Below are 19,801 nucleotides of genomic sequence, written 5' to 3' on the forward strand. Positions count from 1 at the left end.
CGTAAAAGAAATGCATGCATTATTAGTACCTACATCATATTTATTGCTAAAAGACATTTTATTAAATATCCGTTACACAATACAAAGGAATAAGTAGACACCTATATCTGTTTTCATCTGCTCTATCATTACCTCTTCGAGACTTCGGAGTTTCGGAATTTAGGCGTTGACATTTTACACCGATTACCTATTACAAACATTTAATTAATCTTTAATGTTATTAAATAAATAATCTGTGCCTTAACCTTAAGTACTTATATGCAACAAATTATAAAACGCAGACAGGATTATGACCGTCTAACTGTAAACTTTTACAAGGGTGGAAAAAACTTAACACATTGCAGACTCGACGCCATCACGTGGGCTTTATCTTATCTTTCGTAATGTTTTACAACCCTTACATACATCATTACCTTTTGCCCAAAATTGACGTTTCACATCTTATGCAATTTGTCGTCCAGAAATAGATTGAGACGTATTTTTGTTCGCGAACGACATTTTTTTCTGTTCAAAACTTTCAAGTTTATGGGTTGTAAAACTTTAGTTTTATGTGACTGTTCGATAGTGTATCTTCTTATCTTGACGTTATTTTGTGTTTTTATGTTCGCATTGTAACAAGAAAAGATCTTATGACTATAATGTTAAGATTTGCAGCCGAGGAAATCTGTCTTGATTCAAAAGTTTGTCCTGAGAATTCTTTGAATAAATTCTAACTAATATTATAAATGCAAAAGTTACTCAACTTCAAGACAAAACTGCGGAATTCATGTAAATGTTTGGTACATATAATAGTCCCGATCCTGAGAAAGGATGTAGGGTACTTATTATCTGGGTGCGAGGAGTAGTTCCATTAGGACGCGGGTGGAACTCAGTGGAGCGAGTTACCTATAAAAATAAGTTTACTTTAACAAAACGACACCATCGAAATAAATACATAAAAGAGTTAAATCGTTTTAACACCTCAATCGGACCACCTACGTCTCAATGTCAATCACTAATCCACCGATGACATGCCCTTTCAAATTCTCACGGCTCACAAACAAACCATCTATTTTGAGTGTTCGAGAAAAAATATGAAACAAAAAATATACAGGATTACGAGAGGTCGTAATGAAAACAAACAATTGGGGCATAAAGTCATGATGCGACGGACGGCGCTCACGCAGCTGGGACGATATTCTCGATCGGTGGAATAAAGTTGCGAGACGATTGAAATGTGGATGGCGTTTAGTTTCTGTGTGCAGAGAATGAATAAAATAAAGGAATTCAAAAATTGCTGTCATGCTAATTTTATAGATTCTGATTTAGTTGATCTCTCTTTTTTGCAAGTACCTAAGAGTGATTTCAAGCAATCTAAGTCTCATATACCGTGATGAGTTCTTTAAGTTAATACAGACTTAATTCATAAACATCCACTACTGAAAATGAGATTATATTTTCTTAGTCAGTCATTCAAGTTTTTGCAATGTACTCTAGCTCTATAGCTCTAGCTCGGCCGCATAGTCATAATAATTTAGCTAGAGTACTTTGGATCACACATTCCATTTTAAAATTAATTGCTCCCATAACAAGAATACATTCTTTTGTTTCCATAACGTGTTTCATATCCAACAACGAATCGTATAATTACAATAAAACATAAATAACAAAGGAAATCACGGTTATATCCATAATTTCTCATAAAACTATTTGTTTTCACTATCAATAATAAAAACAGTGTGAAGAAATTTATTAATTTTTGTTTGTTTTGCTAGTTTGTAGGAAACGCGATTAAAATCACAATGGAATGGCGTTATAATGTATGGGTGCGCTGAAACCGCGTTCGTCTTCGGTGTGGCGCGATATAGCATCGTAAGTCAAATAAACAGTAGCTCCGTCCTTTGTTTGTTTTCGTAATATTTTAATTTTGAACGCGTTTGTTATAAGCACCGCGTCTTGACGCTTTGAAGTATCTATATTCGATGTTTGTTTGATTTCACTTATACTATCATTTTGATTTTAATTTACGTTTCGATGATGGTGTTGATCTAGATATCCATTTTTTATTGATTTTATTGGACAGCTTTATCTTTTGTGCAACTGCTTTTTGTATATTTTTCGTTTTTGATAATGGTCGAAACTATGCTTTTGTTTACGAACAAAAAAACAATGGAAACTCGTAAAAATCAAGCTGTCCTATTATAAAATAACCATACATATTTTAGCGTCTCAAATAGTTATCATAAGTGTGTAATTTTGTGTCGTCACATACGGAACAGCATTTGGGTTTGTTTATGGTACGTATATTGTTCTCACAAGGAACGCGTCGCGCGTAAAGTATTGATATTGTAAACACGTGTGAGATTGCAGTACCTGCGGAATTAGGCGCCACATCGTTATGAAAGGCAAGGAGGAGCGTTTCAGGATTGAGATACAAAATTAAATGCATTGCAAAGATGGTTACCTGTATTAATATTTTTTCCCAGTTCTGTTTTGGTCTATTTGCAAAGAAAGAAAGAAAGAAACATTTATTAGTCGGAAATCATAGAACCTAATATGATTACCTAACCTTTCGTTTATTTAATAGCAAAAAGTATGTAGGTATTCTAAATTGATATGACAAGAACCCTTTCACTCAAAATAACATCAACTCCTAATAGGATTTCCCAAGCAATTACAGTCGAACATTGTAAGAAACAAATCACCGATCTCCACAGTTATCCAAGCTATGCGAGCTAGCATACCTCGTACATTACCGTTTACGTCACGAAGCCGTCCCGTCGCCGTATCGTCCCGGTCCCGTCCCGTTCTTCTGGATATATTAGCCCAATTAGTTCCGATGTCGAAACGTTGCGTGCGCGCATACGTTCCTTTTTCAAAAAGATAGGGTTGCTGTTACTGCGGTTATTTATTGGCTGACATTTTTCACAGTGAGTGATGTAATTTACTTGAGGTTGGTATTTATACATGGCTGTCTACTACGGAGTGATGTCGATACTGAAGTATGCTTTATTATGATCCCTGTACTTTTGTAACAAATTAATTAGGAAGAATATTTTTTAGATAAAGACGTCCAATAATGTGAATGCTAGCCATCAAATTCATATTATCTTCATGAAATATAACTTAGCTGGAAACCTGAAGTACCTAGTAGGTATAGATACTTAATAGTTGGACATACGTACCTTCTTTCCTTGTAATCAAACTGATGGTTTGTAATGGAGCCTTCATAAAATTAAAGCAATTAGTGCTTGTAAAATGTCTACTGACGGAAGTGCTATTAGTTATCACAAACAATTGTCTTAACTGTAACAATACTAATGAAGATACATTCCGATACACCAACTATTTTTCTCACAAGCTCACAACACCCTTTCTCAAAGACCAGAAATTCAAAACTGGACTCTTTGCTGCTTAATTTAAGGTTGGCTTCAGCTTGGTGTGGTGTAGTAAGTTGTTCAAACAATCGTGTGTGGTAGCTATCATGTCCTGAAGGTTTGATTTACGCGTCGCTCAGGTCTTCGCTTCCCGCCCAGCGTCATAATTTTAATCTGTGGCATCGCATCAATTATGGCGCGTATTGTTTGACGTTTCTCGTATTTGCGTGTAAAGTATGCTCTTTATTGCTGGTTTGATCGTTTAGCTAATATGCGTATTGGTTTAGCTGGAGGTATGTGCAAATATTTCTGTCAATACCTGCTGGTCGGGAGGATAGAAGGACCGATTTGGAAGACGTATCTTTGGAAGGCGAAGTCTTATATGTAAATAATGGTATTTGCTTTTTTGTTCCTGACTTAAATTCGGAAAGCTTAATAAAAAATATATCTAGTTTAATTGCTGTAAAGCAGTTGGATGATTTCAATGTTTCTTAATATTGAAATAAATAACTTTAATAAAGGTTAAAAACCTCTTCGTTTGGCAGCCGGGCTAAGTACCTACTCAATAATGTTTTAAGTTATCAAACAAATAATTTTACACGTAAACTAAGTCTCGCATAAAGTTAACCTTCTTGTAATTTATTTTCCGTACGTACGAACAAACTTATCCTTTGGTAGTAATTAAACGTTTCGAAATACTTCAGTTTTTCTGTAGGACGCACACGATTTATTTGTTTGACATTTAGTCGGATTCCTGAGAATAAATAAACAAAATGCGACAATAAATAACTGTGCGATCGGGTTTCTGAACTTACATTATTTTTCATTTGATATTCTTGAGGCAGTTTTGTAATTACAGTCGTATTCTGAAGATGTGATTAATAAGACTTTCCTTTCGTATTATAAAAAAGAACTGATAGTTTTTGGAGAAATTATAAAGTAAGCAGACGAAGATCCTAAAACCGTACCTACTTATGTCATTTTGTTCTTAAAAATATTTTTGCGTTCAAAAAATACACTTTCGACAATGTCGAACATGTTCTGAAAGTTTATTGCTAAATGCTAATTTAAAAGTTGTTTTTTTTCATGAGTGGTACAAAAATTAATTCTGATTATACAGTATTCCACCATCACCAACAAAACGAAGCATGTGATAAATGAGCCCTCAAATCAAAATCCATGCAATTTGTTAAAAAATTCAGATTTTAAAAAAGCAAACGACGTCTTTGTCACAGTAGCGGTGTAATATTTAAAAAGCGCGGCTAATGACGAGGTGTGGGATCAGTTAACGACTAACGAGGCTTGGGACACAAATCACCATTAGCGTTGGTGATGGACCGTGAGCGGGACAAGTGAGCCTGAAGACGGTAGCACCTCGAATGTGATCGGCTTTATTTTGTGAAATTTGTGAAGATTTTACTTAAGTATTTTGTGTGAAATTCTAGAGAACATTTTCATTGCTTTTCAACTATGTAGGAATTAAAGTCTTCTTCACAATCGAGGAATAATTTTTGTCAATACAAAATGTTTGTGAATATTTTTAAGCATCTTAACAATTAGGAGTATAGCGATTTGCACAACTTGCCGACGGCAACGAATACATATCTACCTACTTGGTAAACAACACATAACTACCAATTCTCTTAGTTTAATTATTTTAGATAAAATTATAAAATTAACAATAAAATTTTACTTATTTTTCTTGCCTCAACATTCTCCCCGTGGTCAGACAAAAGCCGTCGCTCTATCAGGGAGCCAAAGCGGTTATTTTAGCCAACAGGCGACAAACGAGGCCAGTCTCATTTAAAGTACCTAATTAATAAAACTTATAATGGCTGATAGGATCAGTTAACAGCTAATGAAGCCTGCGACACAAATCACTATTGTCTATTAGTAATGGCAGCAGACCGTGTTACTGGCTGCCAGAATACTTGGAGGCGACAGCCTAGGAGTTCATTATTCTTAATTAGAATTAACGGCCATTAAAATTGATTTTGAAATTGGAAAATGGCGATTCGCGATTAGCAGTTGTTCATATAATACAATAGCTTTTGTTTTTCTGGAAATAATAAATTCTTCAATCAGTTCCTACCATACATAAATAAGTGGGTTTTACATCTAAATTAAGCGGCATAATCTCATGTTAGTGTAAGTGTTTTGACAATCACAATCGAATAGATTATATTGCTTTTTTGTTTTCTCAATAAATACTACCTTTCAAATACCTTACACATAGTTTAACTTTACTGGCATACGGCAGAATACTAAAAATATAATGATTACGGGTTTATACGCTCCATTAGAAAGGTGAGGAACATTGGATGCTTGATGTAGCTGATTTTAAGCGTGAAGCATTTATGTTACCAAACGTGAAAAAGATCGACGTTTAGTTTGTTCTCTGGTTGATGGCAAAAATATTATATAATAATATAATCCCACCCAAAACAAAAATGTGAAAGACTGCCAAGTTCGATAATATGGGAATGCTTCGCCTATAAAAGAAGTGAGATCTGAATAAGTACCAAGTTCCATACACATACCTCAGTTAAAAATAGTTACTTTTTAATGATGTTACTTGGCAAGTTTTCATACACCTTGTTATAAACCTACTAAACGCAATGAATCAAGTATTTAATTTTCTATTAAAACTTGCCAAGTAATCATCATTAAAAAGTAACTATTTTTAACTGAGGTATGTGTATGGAACTTGGTACTTATTCAGATCTCACTTCTTTTATAGGCGAAGCATTCCCATATTATCGAACTTGGCAGTCTTTCACATTTTTGTTTTGGGTGGGATTTCATTTATTTTTGTAAGGTTGTTTATTTTATTTTTTCTTATGATGAAGTTAGTTAAAGAAATGTCTCATTTATACTATTTTTTGATTTTTAATATGGACTATGTTTCTTACAAAGAAATGAACTAGATTAACTAAATGGACTAGATTTACCAACTGACTGACATGACATGTTATCATATATTATGTTCGTGGATCAAAGTTACACATTCGTTATTTTCGAAAGTGATTCACACTTGGCCGTTTTCAGATTTTTACTTTACTTTGACTAAATACAAACCTTTGTACCAATCGAAGATATATTATATAAATATAGATAAATTTAGTTCGTTTTAGTTCCTTAGGGGTATAAATTTACACCGGGTATAAAACACCTTCATTATTTTGAAACCGACTCACACTTGGCCATTTTCAGATTTTTCCCTTTACCTTGACATAAAGACCTACCTCCATGCCAAATTTCAAGTCAATACGACCATTGGAAGTGGTCTAGGTTTTTGATGAGTGAGTCAGTGAATCAGTCAGTGAGTGTATAGTAAAAATAGCGATTTTCTGACGTCAATATCTCAAGACCTACAATAGGTATATTAATGAAATTTTGTATTTTAGATAAGTGAGGGGGTCTCAACAGATACTAGAAATTTGATATGCGTAAATAAAACAGATTTTGAGTTACAGGGGGGTCGAATTTGGCCCGAAATGGTTCGTGTAATATAACCCACGGCCGGTGTGTCGCTTTTTTTGCTCGAACTTGGCGGACACACTGCCGTGTGTCTAGATACATAAAATGCTCATAAAGTTTTTAAAAATATTATATTTACACCTTTACACCTACTAGTCGTTACATAATACCTACTCCATACTTTATCCATTCGAACTCTTCGAGAAATCCCACCAAAGTGGCCAAAAATTGACTGTCTAAAATCAATCTATCTTTGCAAAATAAACGATTTTATATGGAGTCGAAAAAGGCATTTTAAATAACTTATCAAAATCCATTTCACTTTTCCTTCTACAGTATAATTATATATGTACTTACGCTGAAAGTTTTCTTCGTCAATACTTACTGATCACCGACCGGTTTAAATACACCTTGATAATGCCAGGAGCATGGCAGCCGACCGCAAGCCTCGTCTCAGAATAGAAGTTGGCACCTCTCTGTCAGCAGTCACAACATGCACGATACCTGGCATTCTTATGTTTAAGACTATTGGCGGGAAATGTTACCAATGATGACAGATCTCTTCTGATCGCTATTAGTGATACAAATTATGGCATTGGTACAGGTAGAGGAATAGATATTTGGTGTTGTTAAGACAAAGATTTCAAAGAAAACTTTTAGCACAGAATAGCCCAGTTAGATGTTAATAACTTCAAAGATATCACAATAGTGACGTAACTAAGCCAAAATTTCATCAAGCCATTTCATCTTACAATAGTTTGTGATTCTCCCAGAGCAAACACAAAGACAGATCTTATAACTTCACCATCATCCATCATAAAACAGTTACCGTAATCAAAGAACAAATCGGCAACATCGCAGAATCACGTGCACATTACGATTAGCGAATATAGAAACGCAGCAATGTAAACATTGATAGTATCAAACGCAGGCATATTTGTTCGCGTCCGAGAATAGCGTGCATCGGATTAGTTGGCAGCGTCAGTCAATCAGCAGTCACAACAGTGGCGACACCTCGCTTACACAACGTCTTCCTAGAACACATCTGCTGAACCCACTGTTTCAGACCAGACCGTTCCTTTTGTTTAGCGATGGCTACGTTTTTCGCTTACATTTTGTGCAGACGATTCTGTATGCATGTCTGCTACGGTTACTATTAGCAGTAGGTAACTATCATTAATTGATTTCCAGAATTTTATCGTAATCTTGATAAAGGTATACAAATGTTGCCTTGCCTTTGACGTGATTAGTATCGTTAACGAAAAAAATAACGATTTACACGCAGCAATTGCGTACAATGACAGGAAGGCTAGCAGATTTCCTGATAGAATCCAATAAAAATTGCACGCAAATCAGCATCGTGTTCCTGTATCATTGGTCACGAAGTAATAACTACCGTAACATAATCATTTTGCGATTGAACAAGGAAAAATATTTGTAGGTAGAGATACAGTCTGCATGTGTATCAATGGGTGCAACATTTCACGCGAATTCACTCTTATTTTAACCGGTACTCCATACCAGTGCATGCATTTTAAGAATTCGCCGGAGTGACGTCCGTCGATCGGCTTGTTAATGAGGCCCGCAAGAAATGTTGACACCAGTCCGTGATCAAAGTGCTCACTCACTTGCTGCTAATTCGTTAGTACTTCCTCCGAGCATTGTCTATTTGTAAGCAAAACGGATTTCAACCCGCGAGCCCAATGATTCACTGACATCGTTTTTCTTTGAGTCTCTTTTGTAGCGTAAACAGTGTTGCCAGTTATTTGTTTATCGCACGTTTCATGGGATTTTCGATATTTGTTTCGAATAACTTCTAACTTCTTATACGGATAAAGATGTTTAAAATAGTAAATTACAGAAGATTGTTTATTGCTTTCAACGTTTTCTATTTTTGTGGCCCGTTCATAATTTTCCGGAGTCCTTCGCTCCCCACATTTTCATAAACAAAGTTCGCTGTGGCGTAGCGTTTTAGATATAACGTAAACATAACAACAGATTAAATGTTTTGACAGGTGGACTACAAACATGCTGCTACATTGTTTTTCCTTTAGATACTTATCATATGAGCCCGATGTTAAGGCCATTTCCTATCTAGATAATGGGTACTATATTTTAAACATTATTAAGATCAGATTAGGAAAAGTTGTGTCCAACGCCTTATTTTGTACATCGTTTAAGTGTCTGATAGTAAACCCAAATATCCAAATTGGTTAAACAAATATATAAAAAAAATATATTTCTAGTAGAAAATCCCTGCTATGTACATAAGTACCAGGTGTATTTAAAAATATTTCCACAGCGTTCAATGTGCGGAATTGCGAATGACATTATTATCTCCTTATGATCAGCACACGCCTACACAATCCAATTATTAAAATATCTAATGCCGACTTGATCTAGGTTGTTAGTCACATCTATGGCAATAACTGCGTGTATTATAAGATGTATGTATGTTAAATAAGATATCTTTGTACCTACTTATCAGCTTCAGTTGATTTGAAGTGTGAGAAAAGAAAAATTACCACAAAGATGAGTCAAATTAATACAAAACAGCTCTGATATTATAAAACAATACTCATGATATTGGTGTATGATAATAACGCGTTTGTTTGCGGTATGAGCGGCAATTTGTAGCGGCCTGGGGGCGCGTAAATCAAACGTGTCTCCCGACTGCGCCTGCGCGGCTACACACGTGTTGCCACTGCGCAGGGCTGTACTACATCATAAATACGAAATTAATTACACTGGTCTAAAAATTATTATATTTTTTCTATATAATATAATGCTTTAGTTAGAAATTAAAAATTTTGCTGTACCAAAAAAATTAACACAAATGTCGATAAAATCGCGTTTTTAGTACTTTAGGAGAGGTATATCATCAAATCAAGACGTGCTGGTGCAACTTTATGTTCTGAACTTCGATTGCGTATCAAATATTCTACAACAAATTATATATTTCACCTTTGGGACAAAAATGCTCTAGACCAGTGTTATCGAACCTATGAGAAACTCATTGGAATTTTAATGTAGGCAGACAAGGCCTTTGAACTTTGATCCTGGTAGGTGTTAAATGGATTATTAGGTAATATAACCTGTTTACTTCATTATGTGGGTTTTATATGACTTATGGATAAAAATAATACAAGGATATACATTTTTAGATATGTTGTGTCATACTACTAATTAGATGACAGGTTCTAAATGATAGGATTAAGTGACTTTTGACTGGGCATAACAATATGTGAGACCTTTATCTATTGTTAGTGTATCATTCTTCTTTACATATTGTTAGTTAGCATGTCATTGCTCCACCTCACTACCAATTTAAAAAAAAATCTTTATCATCTACACAAAAGGCTTACTAGTCTGCTCAGCTACAATAAATATCGCAATGAATTTGTCTAATTGATAATTATCAAGTTAACCGTATTGACAGAATGACTAGAGATGTACAAGATGAGCGGATTGCACTTGAGATAATTCGTTTATTGAGCAATGCAGTATTTACTTTGGTCGTTTTAGCGAAATGATTGAAGGTTTGTGTTCAATGGCGTCACACGAACAGTTTGACCTTTAAATGTTACTCAAGATACTTGGAAGCGCACCAGGTACTGGCAGTTGGTAATAAAAGTATGATGACTCTTTTTTTTCCTTATTAATTTTTTGACTATTTTTATCGAGTCTAAAATAAATACTGTTTACAATCCGATTTGAACTGTGGTTTTGAAGTAAGTCTTAAGAACCACTTATCTCATAAGTTGAGTCAATATTTGTGTGATTTACTTTTGCAATAAAAATAACTGATATTTTTTTTGTATTAGTAGTAGTTGTAGTATTTCACTAAATAAAGCAAACGTCAATCCTAGATTCAGTTAAAGATTTAGTGGTAGTAAAAGAAATGTAACGTAGCAACCCTACAAGGTGTAACCGATGCGACGGCGCGGGCGCACAGTAGATTTATAGCGCTCAATCAATGCGGATTTATTGCTGAGGAAGCGGCCAGCTCTCGGCTTTTGTTGCACCGTATATATAGCACCGGCGAGATGTAATTGGCTCTATAATTTACCTTAATTACTTCGTACGTGATGTCATTATTATTGAATAGGTAGAAGCGTGACAATTGGCTAATATTGTGTGACGGGACGTGACAAGTCTCGCTTTTTTACGGCAAAAAATCCTGAATCTGTAAGCACGGCGGGCAAAGAGGCGCAAGAGCACTCTGTAATTGAATTGCTGCGTCGTTATTTTTGATTCTAGGAAAAACTTAGAAAAATATATGCGGTAGTTCCGCTTCGCTAATTATATTGATCCCAGATCGAAGACCATTCTAAAAACTGTGAGCAACTTCACCTTTTAAAGTTTCGTTTAAAAATACACAGTAGGTAACTTCTACAATCTAGATTTTTTTATTTTCCTTGACTTCATGTCATCTTGGGATAACAAAAAACTATCGAATAATTCTTAAAGATAATTCTAAAATGTCTCAACAGCATCTTTGTTTACATAAGTTTAGTTTTGAAAAGGTCGAGCACGGTCACGATATTTTGACTTCCTCATATTTTAGGTATATTGTTTTGTGTTGACAAGATCTACCAATATCAAGGTGAATTTAAGTTTGTTTAAAGGCTTAGGTTAGGTTAACCTCTGATCAGCCCATGATAATGATAGTGACCTCGCCGTATTTGGCTACAAGTTGAAGAACATGCTTATTCTAAATGGATCGATTTATCTTTAGGTACGAGTCTATACTGATATAATAAAGAGAAAAGGAGGTTCCGAAAGTGCTGAACTGATTAGAAAAAATATTTCACTGTTGGAAACCTGCATTATCCCCGATACGGGAAAAAGTTGCAAAAAAAAATCTCTTCCGTGCGGAAATCGAATGCGGCGCTCTAGGCAATGCTGCATAATTATTGAGCCGATGTTAATTATTAAAAACAATAACACGTGTGAACATCAAAATAAAAGATAAAATAATAACCAATGAAACACGTATTTCCGAATCATCGATCAAAGTGCCGAATTAATTCAAGGTGTCACTATAAATTATTTCTTCTTAAGTAGAACCTATGCTTAAAACTAGGATTGATTGCAACTGTCAAGTGTTCGTAAGTACTTAATAGGATTGATGTCACAGCTTATTATGATCATAATGCTGGTTAAGCTTATTACAAAATCCTTAATATTGACTAAGCATGTTATATGTGAACCCTTTCGCTTAAAATTTCGAATTTTACGGTTTTAGAAATTTTGAGAAACAAGTAATTCTATTTTGAATTTGATAATATTCAGGGCTTAATAAATAGACATGATAATTCATAACTTATTCAAATATTAATAATAAAAATTATTAAATATTATAATAGTAATGACTGCCTGGTCTCCTCAAAAGTTTTCACCTCTTATCTTTGTACAATATAAGACAAATAATATAATAATAATTTAAATAATAGAGTAACACAAGTAGGTACTTCCCACGTTTCACGAAAACTTGTACTAGAGTAGAGGGCCTCATGGCCCCGGCGAAAAATATTTTTTATGTTAATTTCCATTAGATATTTATAGATGTTTGTATCGAAATTAACATTTTATTATCTCCACTCAAGTTTTACGCCGACCACATTTTAAGGTAAACAGCTGGCTTATCGCTTATATATTAAAATATTAGATATCTACTTACCTCATCAGGTAATATCATCCTCAGTATCAGGATCTATAAATATTTTAGTAATTAATAATAGATACCTATGGTTGTAGGCATTGCCGGGTAAAATTTTTTACAGCGCGAATAGTTATTAAAATAAAGAAAGGAATAAAAAATCTGCAAATAAGCCTCAGTCGCCTTCCGAAAGAAAACTTAAAGTTCAAGAAGCATTTAATTTTCTGTAATATCTAGCCCACTGTATGTACGCTGAAAACCGCTGAGGGAATTAACCCTTCGATAATACTTCAAACACACTTTTCCACAGGATATCTAGAGCAAATATTTACACCACACAATGTTAGGGAAGGGGCAATGAAGACACAGGGTTCCTTAAAAGTCACTATTTATTATCTATTACTGATCAATCATCACACAATTGTTGCCTGCTCTAACGGTGCCACTCGGGCAGTTATTACCCGAGAGCGCTGCACCAGGTGGCCCTTCAGTTGTTCGCCCAGGGAACGGCCTCCGAGCTGGTTGCCTCGTCACATTGTCCATGACTACAGGTGGCTCATCAATTTCTTCCTCACACACACAGTCTTCACCGATACAACTGGCGTACGCCTCGCCTGGGTAGTGGGGATGAGTCCTCCGTGGCGAGGCTCCTGCCACACAGCACACGACACTACATAGCACCAACAGCACAGTCACATTCATCCTGGCTCACAGAACAACAATGAATGATGACTGTACTTCTAATAACCAAACTTATGTACGTTACGTTTTCAACTTCGTCATTTACATAAAAACCTTGGACGAGGTTAAGGCGACAGAGGTTCCGTACGAGTATTTAACGCGTCTTAAGCAATGAGGTTTGCACTAAGCTAACAAATGATCGAGGCTGTGATCAAATACAAACTTATTATTAAAGTCTGTTGGTTTAATTTAGCTTAAAATTTTATATTTTAGCTTTAAAGTTGCTACAGGGCGACCAGTTATTAAAATAAAGAAATCAGCAAATAAGCCTCAGCCGCCTTCCGAAAGAAAACTTAAAGTTCGAGATGTATTTACTTTCCAGTAATATCAAGCCTACTAACCATGTACGCTGAAAACGCTGAGGGAAATTCCCTCAGGGAATTAACCCCTCGATAATACTTCAAAGACACATTTATACTCACAGAATAGACCAAACATTTTATACCACACAATATCAGAGGAAGGGCAATGAAGACACATGGTTCCTTAAAAGTCACTAGTATTTATTATCTATTACTGATCAATCATCACACAATTGTTGCCTGCTCTAACGGTGCCACTCGGGCAGCGATCACCCGAGAGGACTACACCAGGTGCCCTTTCAGTTGTTGTTTGCGCAGGGAACAGCCTCCGAGCTGGCTGCCTCGTCACATTGTCCATGACTACAGGTGGCTCATCAATTTCTTCCTCACACACACAGTCTTCACCGACACAACTGGCGTATGCCTCGCCTGGGTAGTGAGAATGAGTCCTCCGTGGCGAGGCTCCTGCCACACAGCACACGACACCACACAGAACTAACAGCACAGTCACATTCATCCTGGCCCACAGAACAACAATGAATGATGACTGTACTTCTAATAACCAAACTTATGTACGTTACGTTTTCAACTTCGTCATTTACATAAAAACCTTGGACGAGGTTAAGGCGACAGAGGTTCCGTACGAGTATTTAAAGCGTCTTAAGCAACGAGGTTTGCGCTAAGATAACAAATGGTCGAGGCTGTGATCAAATACTTATTAAAGTCTGAGTTGTTAAAAATACATTACCAATAGTCTTTTAATAATAAATAGTTTGGATTATAAATCGTTTTTATATGGACGACGTTTGCGAAATTAATTTGTACAGAGTTTAATTTTAATGAGGCCGAATCGAGTGAATTTTATTCGTAACTTTTAATATTAGCTTAGATGTGGTCCCACAAGAAGGTTTTTTGGTTAATGGAACCCTAAATATTAAAGTTGTTAGGACTTTATTATACAAGGTTTAATTCGTTGAAATATTTGACTATTCTCCAAATCATGATAACAATCTGTAACTTATTAAGTAGAACAATAATTTAATGCCAGTTGTAGGACATGTTTGTTTGTTGTTCCACATACAATTATTACTTTCTTGAACATTTATTACATCATTTAATTTACTTCTCTCAATTCTAATTAAAATCTCACAACTTTAGTAAATGACCAATATCATCATCCTAAAGTTATTTAAGAAGTACCTATATCTACAGCTCATTTTAGTCCATTTTGGTCCATGTGTAACCTGCCAGGCTGACCTACTAGGCTTCAATATAATTATCTAAACAGACAAGATAACGATTATCTATTAAACACCCACAAAAAACCGTAGGCTGTATTGGTAGTCAATCAATTTCATGATGAATTAGTGGGCATATCCGCGGGAGGTATATACTCATTATTTGAAAGTTGTAGGCCTTGGCGGCTGTCTTTGTCGTGTGACACAGGTATGTAGGTACTTGGTACCTGTAATAAACTATTGTCTGATTTATTTTTTATAGTAATGGGTTCTTGTGGTTTTGTGATTCAGTGAACAGATTATTGATTCATTTTGGAAAATTCGTCCTTTCATGAAAGGGAATTAGAAAAATAAGAATACTTATCTTCTCAGTTGTAACTCTCATCCATACTGAAGTATACATATAAATATTTGAATTTATATGTATACTTCAGAGTTCTAATTCTGTTTTAATGATGCCTAAAAGAAAATTACAATATGAAACGTATATTTAATTTAAATAGGTATGATCTATAACTGTAACTATATTCTACCGAGTTGTTCAAAGCACACATGCATAATCTTGGCAAGTGCATCGAATATTAGTGCAACTGGAGTGGAACAAACGCGACACCTTGTCTTGCTGTCCATGCCATCAATATTTATTGTCCAACACACTATCGACCCACATTTAATCGATTTATCTAATTATACCGACTGAATGAATGGGTCTCAGCTATTTGCCATTCAGTTATGTGATTTAGAGCCGGTCATCCATATTGTCAGTTTTAATTCGCCGAAATGACATCCGAAAATATTTTTTCTGTTCTCCGCAGTTGTGGGTTTAGTAATTTGTAAGCGGTTTAGGAATATTTATCTAAGGTGCGTGAATGTGGCAAGACTATACACATGAAAGTTTATTATCTACAAATATGTACAGTTCATTGCCAACTTTGTTTTAACATAGTAATGCTAAACCATTCACATAAGGGTGCCATAATACCATGTTATTTATCAACACAAAACGATCCATTGTCAAATATAACAGCATCAGTGAGGAAATGTGAGCAGAATTCTTTAGTTAAACATATCTTGTTGATTTACTCACAAATGCCACATTAGCGCCAGTGGCACCACACAAATAACTCATAACGTGACAATTATGCGTTTTTCAACGCGTATGCGAAAAATTTATCGTTTCCGATTACATGCACCGGGACTCCTCGCGGTTATTAAGATTCCAATAAAAATGTCACGCATTATTATGATATTGTTGCCTGATCATATTTTGTGCGGAAAATGAGACTGAGTTGACAGATTGTTTCTCCTTTCTCTTTAGTTGTTTACAAAATTCTAGGTTAACACGTGTTACCACATTAAGTATTGTTCTGAAACAATTCCTGTACTTAGTTGATCCGTAACTGTATGAATCAGTTTAATAATAGTGCGGTGTAGAACAAAAATAAAACCCGATTGCTCACTAAAATAAAACTAAGATCATTGTCGTTTCTACGTAAGTATAGTTTTCATCACCCGTCTTATTTATAATCCTCGCTTTGACACCTCGCGATGAAATTATTGCAGCCATTTTGGACGCGTTTTGAGTTTTCCCGCCATTACACCAATTAGTTGAGTGAGATGTCCGCCGGCGGGTGGACGCTTTACGGTTTTTATGTGACTGTTTGTTATTTTTTTTTTGTTTCTGTGCAAGTTTTAATGTTTCCAAATGTGGCAGTGGTTAGTGTGTGCTCCTGAAGACTTTTCTTATGTTCGTTTTCCACAACTGAAAGTTTTAAGTACCATGCAGCTATGAATGAGGTGCGATACATTTTTTATTCTTTGTCGACACGTAAATATTTTCCAACATTCTGTCTAACTGCTGATTTGCACAGTAGTGATAGAATTTTGACATAAGCCCCACACAAGTAATGTCAAATTCCTATATTCCTAGAGATTCAAAGATATCAAGAGATAGATAGAGATATCTATTGAGAAACCTGTCATAACTTTAAAGAAGTAGTGTACATTTTGTATCACAATGTAATTAAAACAGGGTACATTTTGGCACAGGTATCATATCTTTGAGCATTTCTTGCAAATTGACTCATAACGTTATTAAAATATGATCCATTTTGTCACAGGTATCGTATCTTCGAGCGGATGTCCTCGCGGCGGGTTTGCCCTGTCGCAGTCCCTGGTGGAGCGGCTCGGTCGGGATCACGAGCAGTTGCCAGTGCTGCCGCCGTTGCATCATCCCATCAGAGATGTGAGTACCACTGGGTCGTCATCATGAATATTATGTTAGTCTATCTATAGACATACATAAGTCTCCCTTGTGATATTATATCTACATCTAATAATAAATAATACATACGCTAAATGAGCTCGAACTTTTCACTTTTCATCCTCTAACTAATCAGTATAAAAGAAAATAGCCTACGTCAGTATCTAATTATCTGCTCATCTTTAAGTTGGCTTGGGTACCTAAGAGTTGGACAGGGATTGGTCAAAGAATAACGTTATTGCTACTACGAGGGTTGACCATAGGTACCTTCTTTTATAAGCATTAGGAGTTTTCAAGCTATATGCCATTTTGATAATTGCGATATTTGTTGTTAGAATTCAGTATGCGCGCGCAGTACGTACTCCCCACTGCAGGCGCTCAGCGAAAGCACGTGCCGGGACCCCGGCGTGTCCGCGCCGCCGCCGCAGCCGCCGCCTAGAGTACAGGTAATAAATAGTCAATAGATTCTGCATCCTTGCCCATCATATGCTTGAGCAAGCATGTTACTTACGTAGTGCTGTAATCTATTCAAAATACCCTGTCTCCTGGATCTCCTAGATGCCTTGACACCTCACTCAAATGTAACTGATAGGTTGCATTGCTCCACTGCCAGACACATGCTCTTGTCATGCGGATAATCTGTCGGTCAGACCTGTGAGTTTTCGGGTTGATTATCCCATCCGGTCTTTTATTTGACTTTTTGTAAAAGCCGTGTTTGAAGCCCTCACCGAGTTCCACTGAAATCCTCTCAAACCTAACTTCGCTCCACAGGCGTCGAACCAAAACGTGACAGTGCACCCGGCAGTCGCACGATGCACGGCCACTCTCGAGCTGGCGGCACTATGGCGCAGCTTCCACGAGCTGGGCACGGAGATGATCGTGACGAAGGCGGGGCGCCGCATGTTCCCGGCGCTGCAGGCAAGGCTCGCGGGGCTGCTGCCTAATGCTGACTATCTGCTGCTCGTCGACTTCGTGCCGCTGGATGATAAGAGATACCGATATGCTTTCCACAGGTAATGTACTGATTGAAAAAGCCACTTACATATAACATATACCTTCCGTTTTCACTGCTGTCTTCAATATAGGCAAAACAAAGTTTCTCTGCCAAGACAAGTGGGTACCTATCCATTTAATCAATTGGCTCCTTAAGAAAATTATTGGCATTTCACTTTCAGGCATCTAACATTTACTTAATGTCTTACTAATAGGTATTATAATCTAATTAAAATTTACATAATACTAGAAATCTCTCTAGAAATATATAATATAGAATAAATGTATAGATAGATCAGTTATAGCTAATATTTCAGCTCAAGTTGGGTGGTGGCGGGTAAAGCGGACCCGGTGTCGCCGCCGCGCATCCACGTGCACCCGGACTCGCCCGCGCCCGGCTCCAACTGGATGCGCCAGCTCGTCTCCTTCGACAAACTCAAGCTCACCAACAACCAACTTGATGATAATGGACACGTTAGTAACACGACTGTTCAATGTTTATTTATGCATAAGAAATTATTATGGCTTAGAAAACAAACAACTATAAATCTCCTTAGATAGGTATTGTTTTTTTTTCATCATACAGTACTCTGTTACATGCCTGGCATGGAACAGAGCGACAGAACCGTTTGGATTTTCATTTATTCCTAAAATAAGCTAAGAATCTTTTATGAAGTTGACTGATGCGTAGGTGCTTATACAAGGACTAGCTGTTGCCCGCAACTTCGTCTGCGTGGGCAATATAGAATAGACAAAATACTACTTATCCCGTAGGTGCATTCTTTCACGTGACAGTATAATTAGAATTAGCACTTAGCAGTCGCATAGATTCATTGATCAAGGTTGTGTTGTGGATGTGACCATTTATCTAAACAAAAGAAGTAAAGCTTGTGATGTTGTGAATATCTCTGGATCTAGTCAGCCAATTTGGAAAATGTTATTAAATTTATGTTTAATATGTCAGTGAGGAAGGCAATCCGCAGCAACCAAACAAACAGATTACCTACAGTTCAGTTCGAAGGTAATTAACTGGCGGAGAATCTTAACACCGCGATTCAGAAATGAGACGAAAATGCACAGCGCCATCTAATAGCGGTAGGCAGAACTTCTCAACATTTAGAACTAAACATTCGTTCCATTACGTACTGATAGGTTCAAACTAATACATTTTACATCCTTCATCATCCCTTATTTTATCACCCGTGGGGGTTGAATTAATCAAAATCGTATTTAAGCGAACGTCATCATAAAATTCTGATTCGTCATCAGGACTTCTTCATAAAATCTAAGAAGATGTATACAAACTTTCATCCCCTATTTTATCCCCTTAGGGATGGAATTTATCAAAATCCTTTCTTAAGGGTTGCCTACGCCATAGTAGCTTTATGCATGCAAAGTCTCAGTCCGATCGGTTTAAAATTGACAAAGTTTCATACAAACTTTCAACCCCTATTTTATCCCCTTGGGGGTAGAATTGATCAAAATCCTTTCTTAGCGGATGCCTACGTCATAACATCTACCTGCATGCCAAATTTCAGCCCGATCCGTCCAGTGGTTTCAGCTGTGCGTTGATAGATCACTATGTCAGTCAGTCAGTCAGTCAGTCAGTCACCTTTATATATTTATATATTTAGATAACGTAGAATTCAGAATATGGGATGAATCATTTACACAATTCGACAACTAAATTACTTTATGTCCTATTGCGGAGCCATTTGTGATGAAACATGAGTGAAGTTGCATGAAGTTGGCTCTCTATCAAAAGC

The 19,801-nt window shown here is 36.3% G+C and overlaps 2 protein-coding genes across 2 annotated transcripts in view; one reads left to right on the forward strand and one right to left on the reverse strand.

The window, feature by feature from the left end:
• Positions 1 to 19,801, reverse strand: part of LOC110370833 (protein D3) — a 146,518-nt gene that overhangs the window by 110,189 nt on the left and 16,528 nt on the right. The gene's annotated exons all lie outside the window — the stretch shown is intronic.
• The window catches only part of LOC110370912 (T-box transcription factor TBX1), a 28,199-nt gene that overhangs the window by 2,967 nt on the left and 5,431 nt on the right, over positions 1 to 19,801 (forward strand). The window contains exons 2-5 of the mRNA XM_021326922.3: positions 16,900 to 17,024; positions 17,378 to 17,488; positions 17,814 to 18,055; positions 18,353 to 18,509. Coding sequence (XP_021182597.3) covers positions 16,900 to 17,024; positions 17,378 to 17,488; positions 17,814 to 18,055; positions 18,353 to 18,509 — 635 coding nt within the window. The remainder of the gene's footprint in view (positions 1 to 16,899; positions 17,025 to 17,377; positions 17,489 to 17,813; positions 18,056 to 18,352; positions 18,510 to 19,801) is intronic.

Source organism: Helicoverpa armigera, chromosome 22, assembly GCF_030705265.1.
Source record: "Helicoverpa armigera isolate CAAS_96S chromosome 22, ASM3070526v1, whole genome shotgun sequence".
Lineage (NCBI taxonomy): Eukaryota > Metazoa > Arthropoda > Insecta > Lepidoptera > Noctuidae > Helicoverpa > Helicoverpa armigera.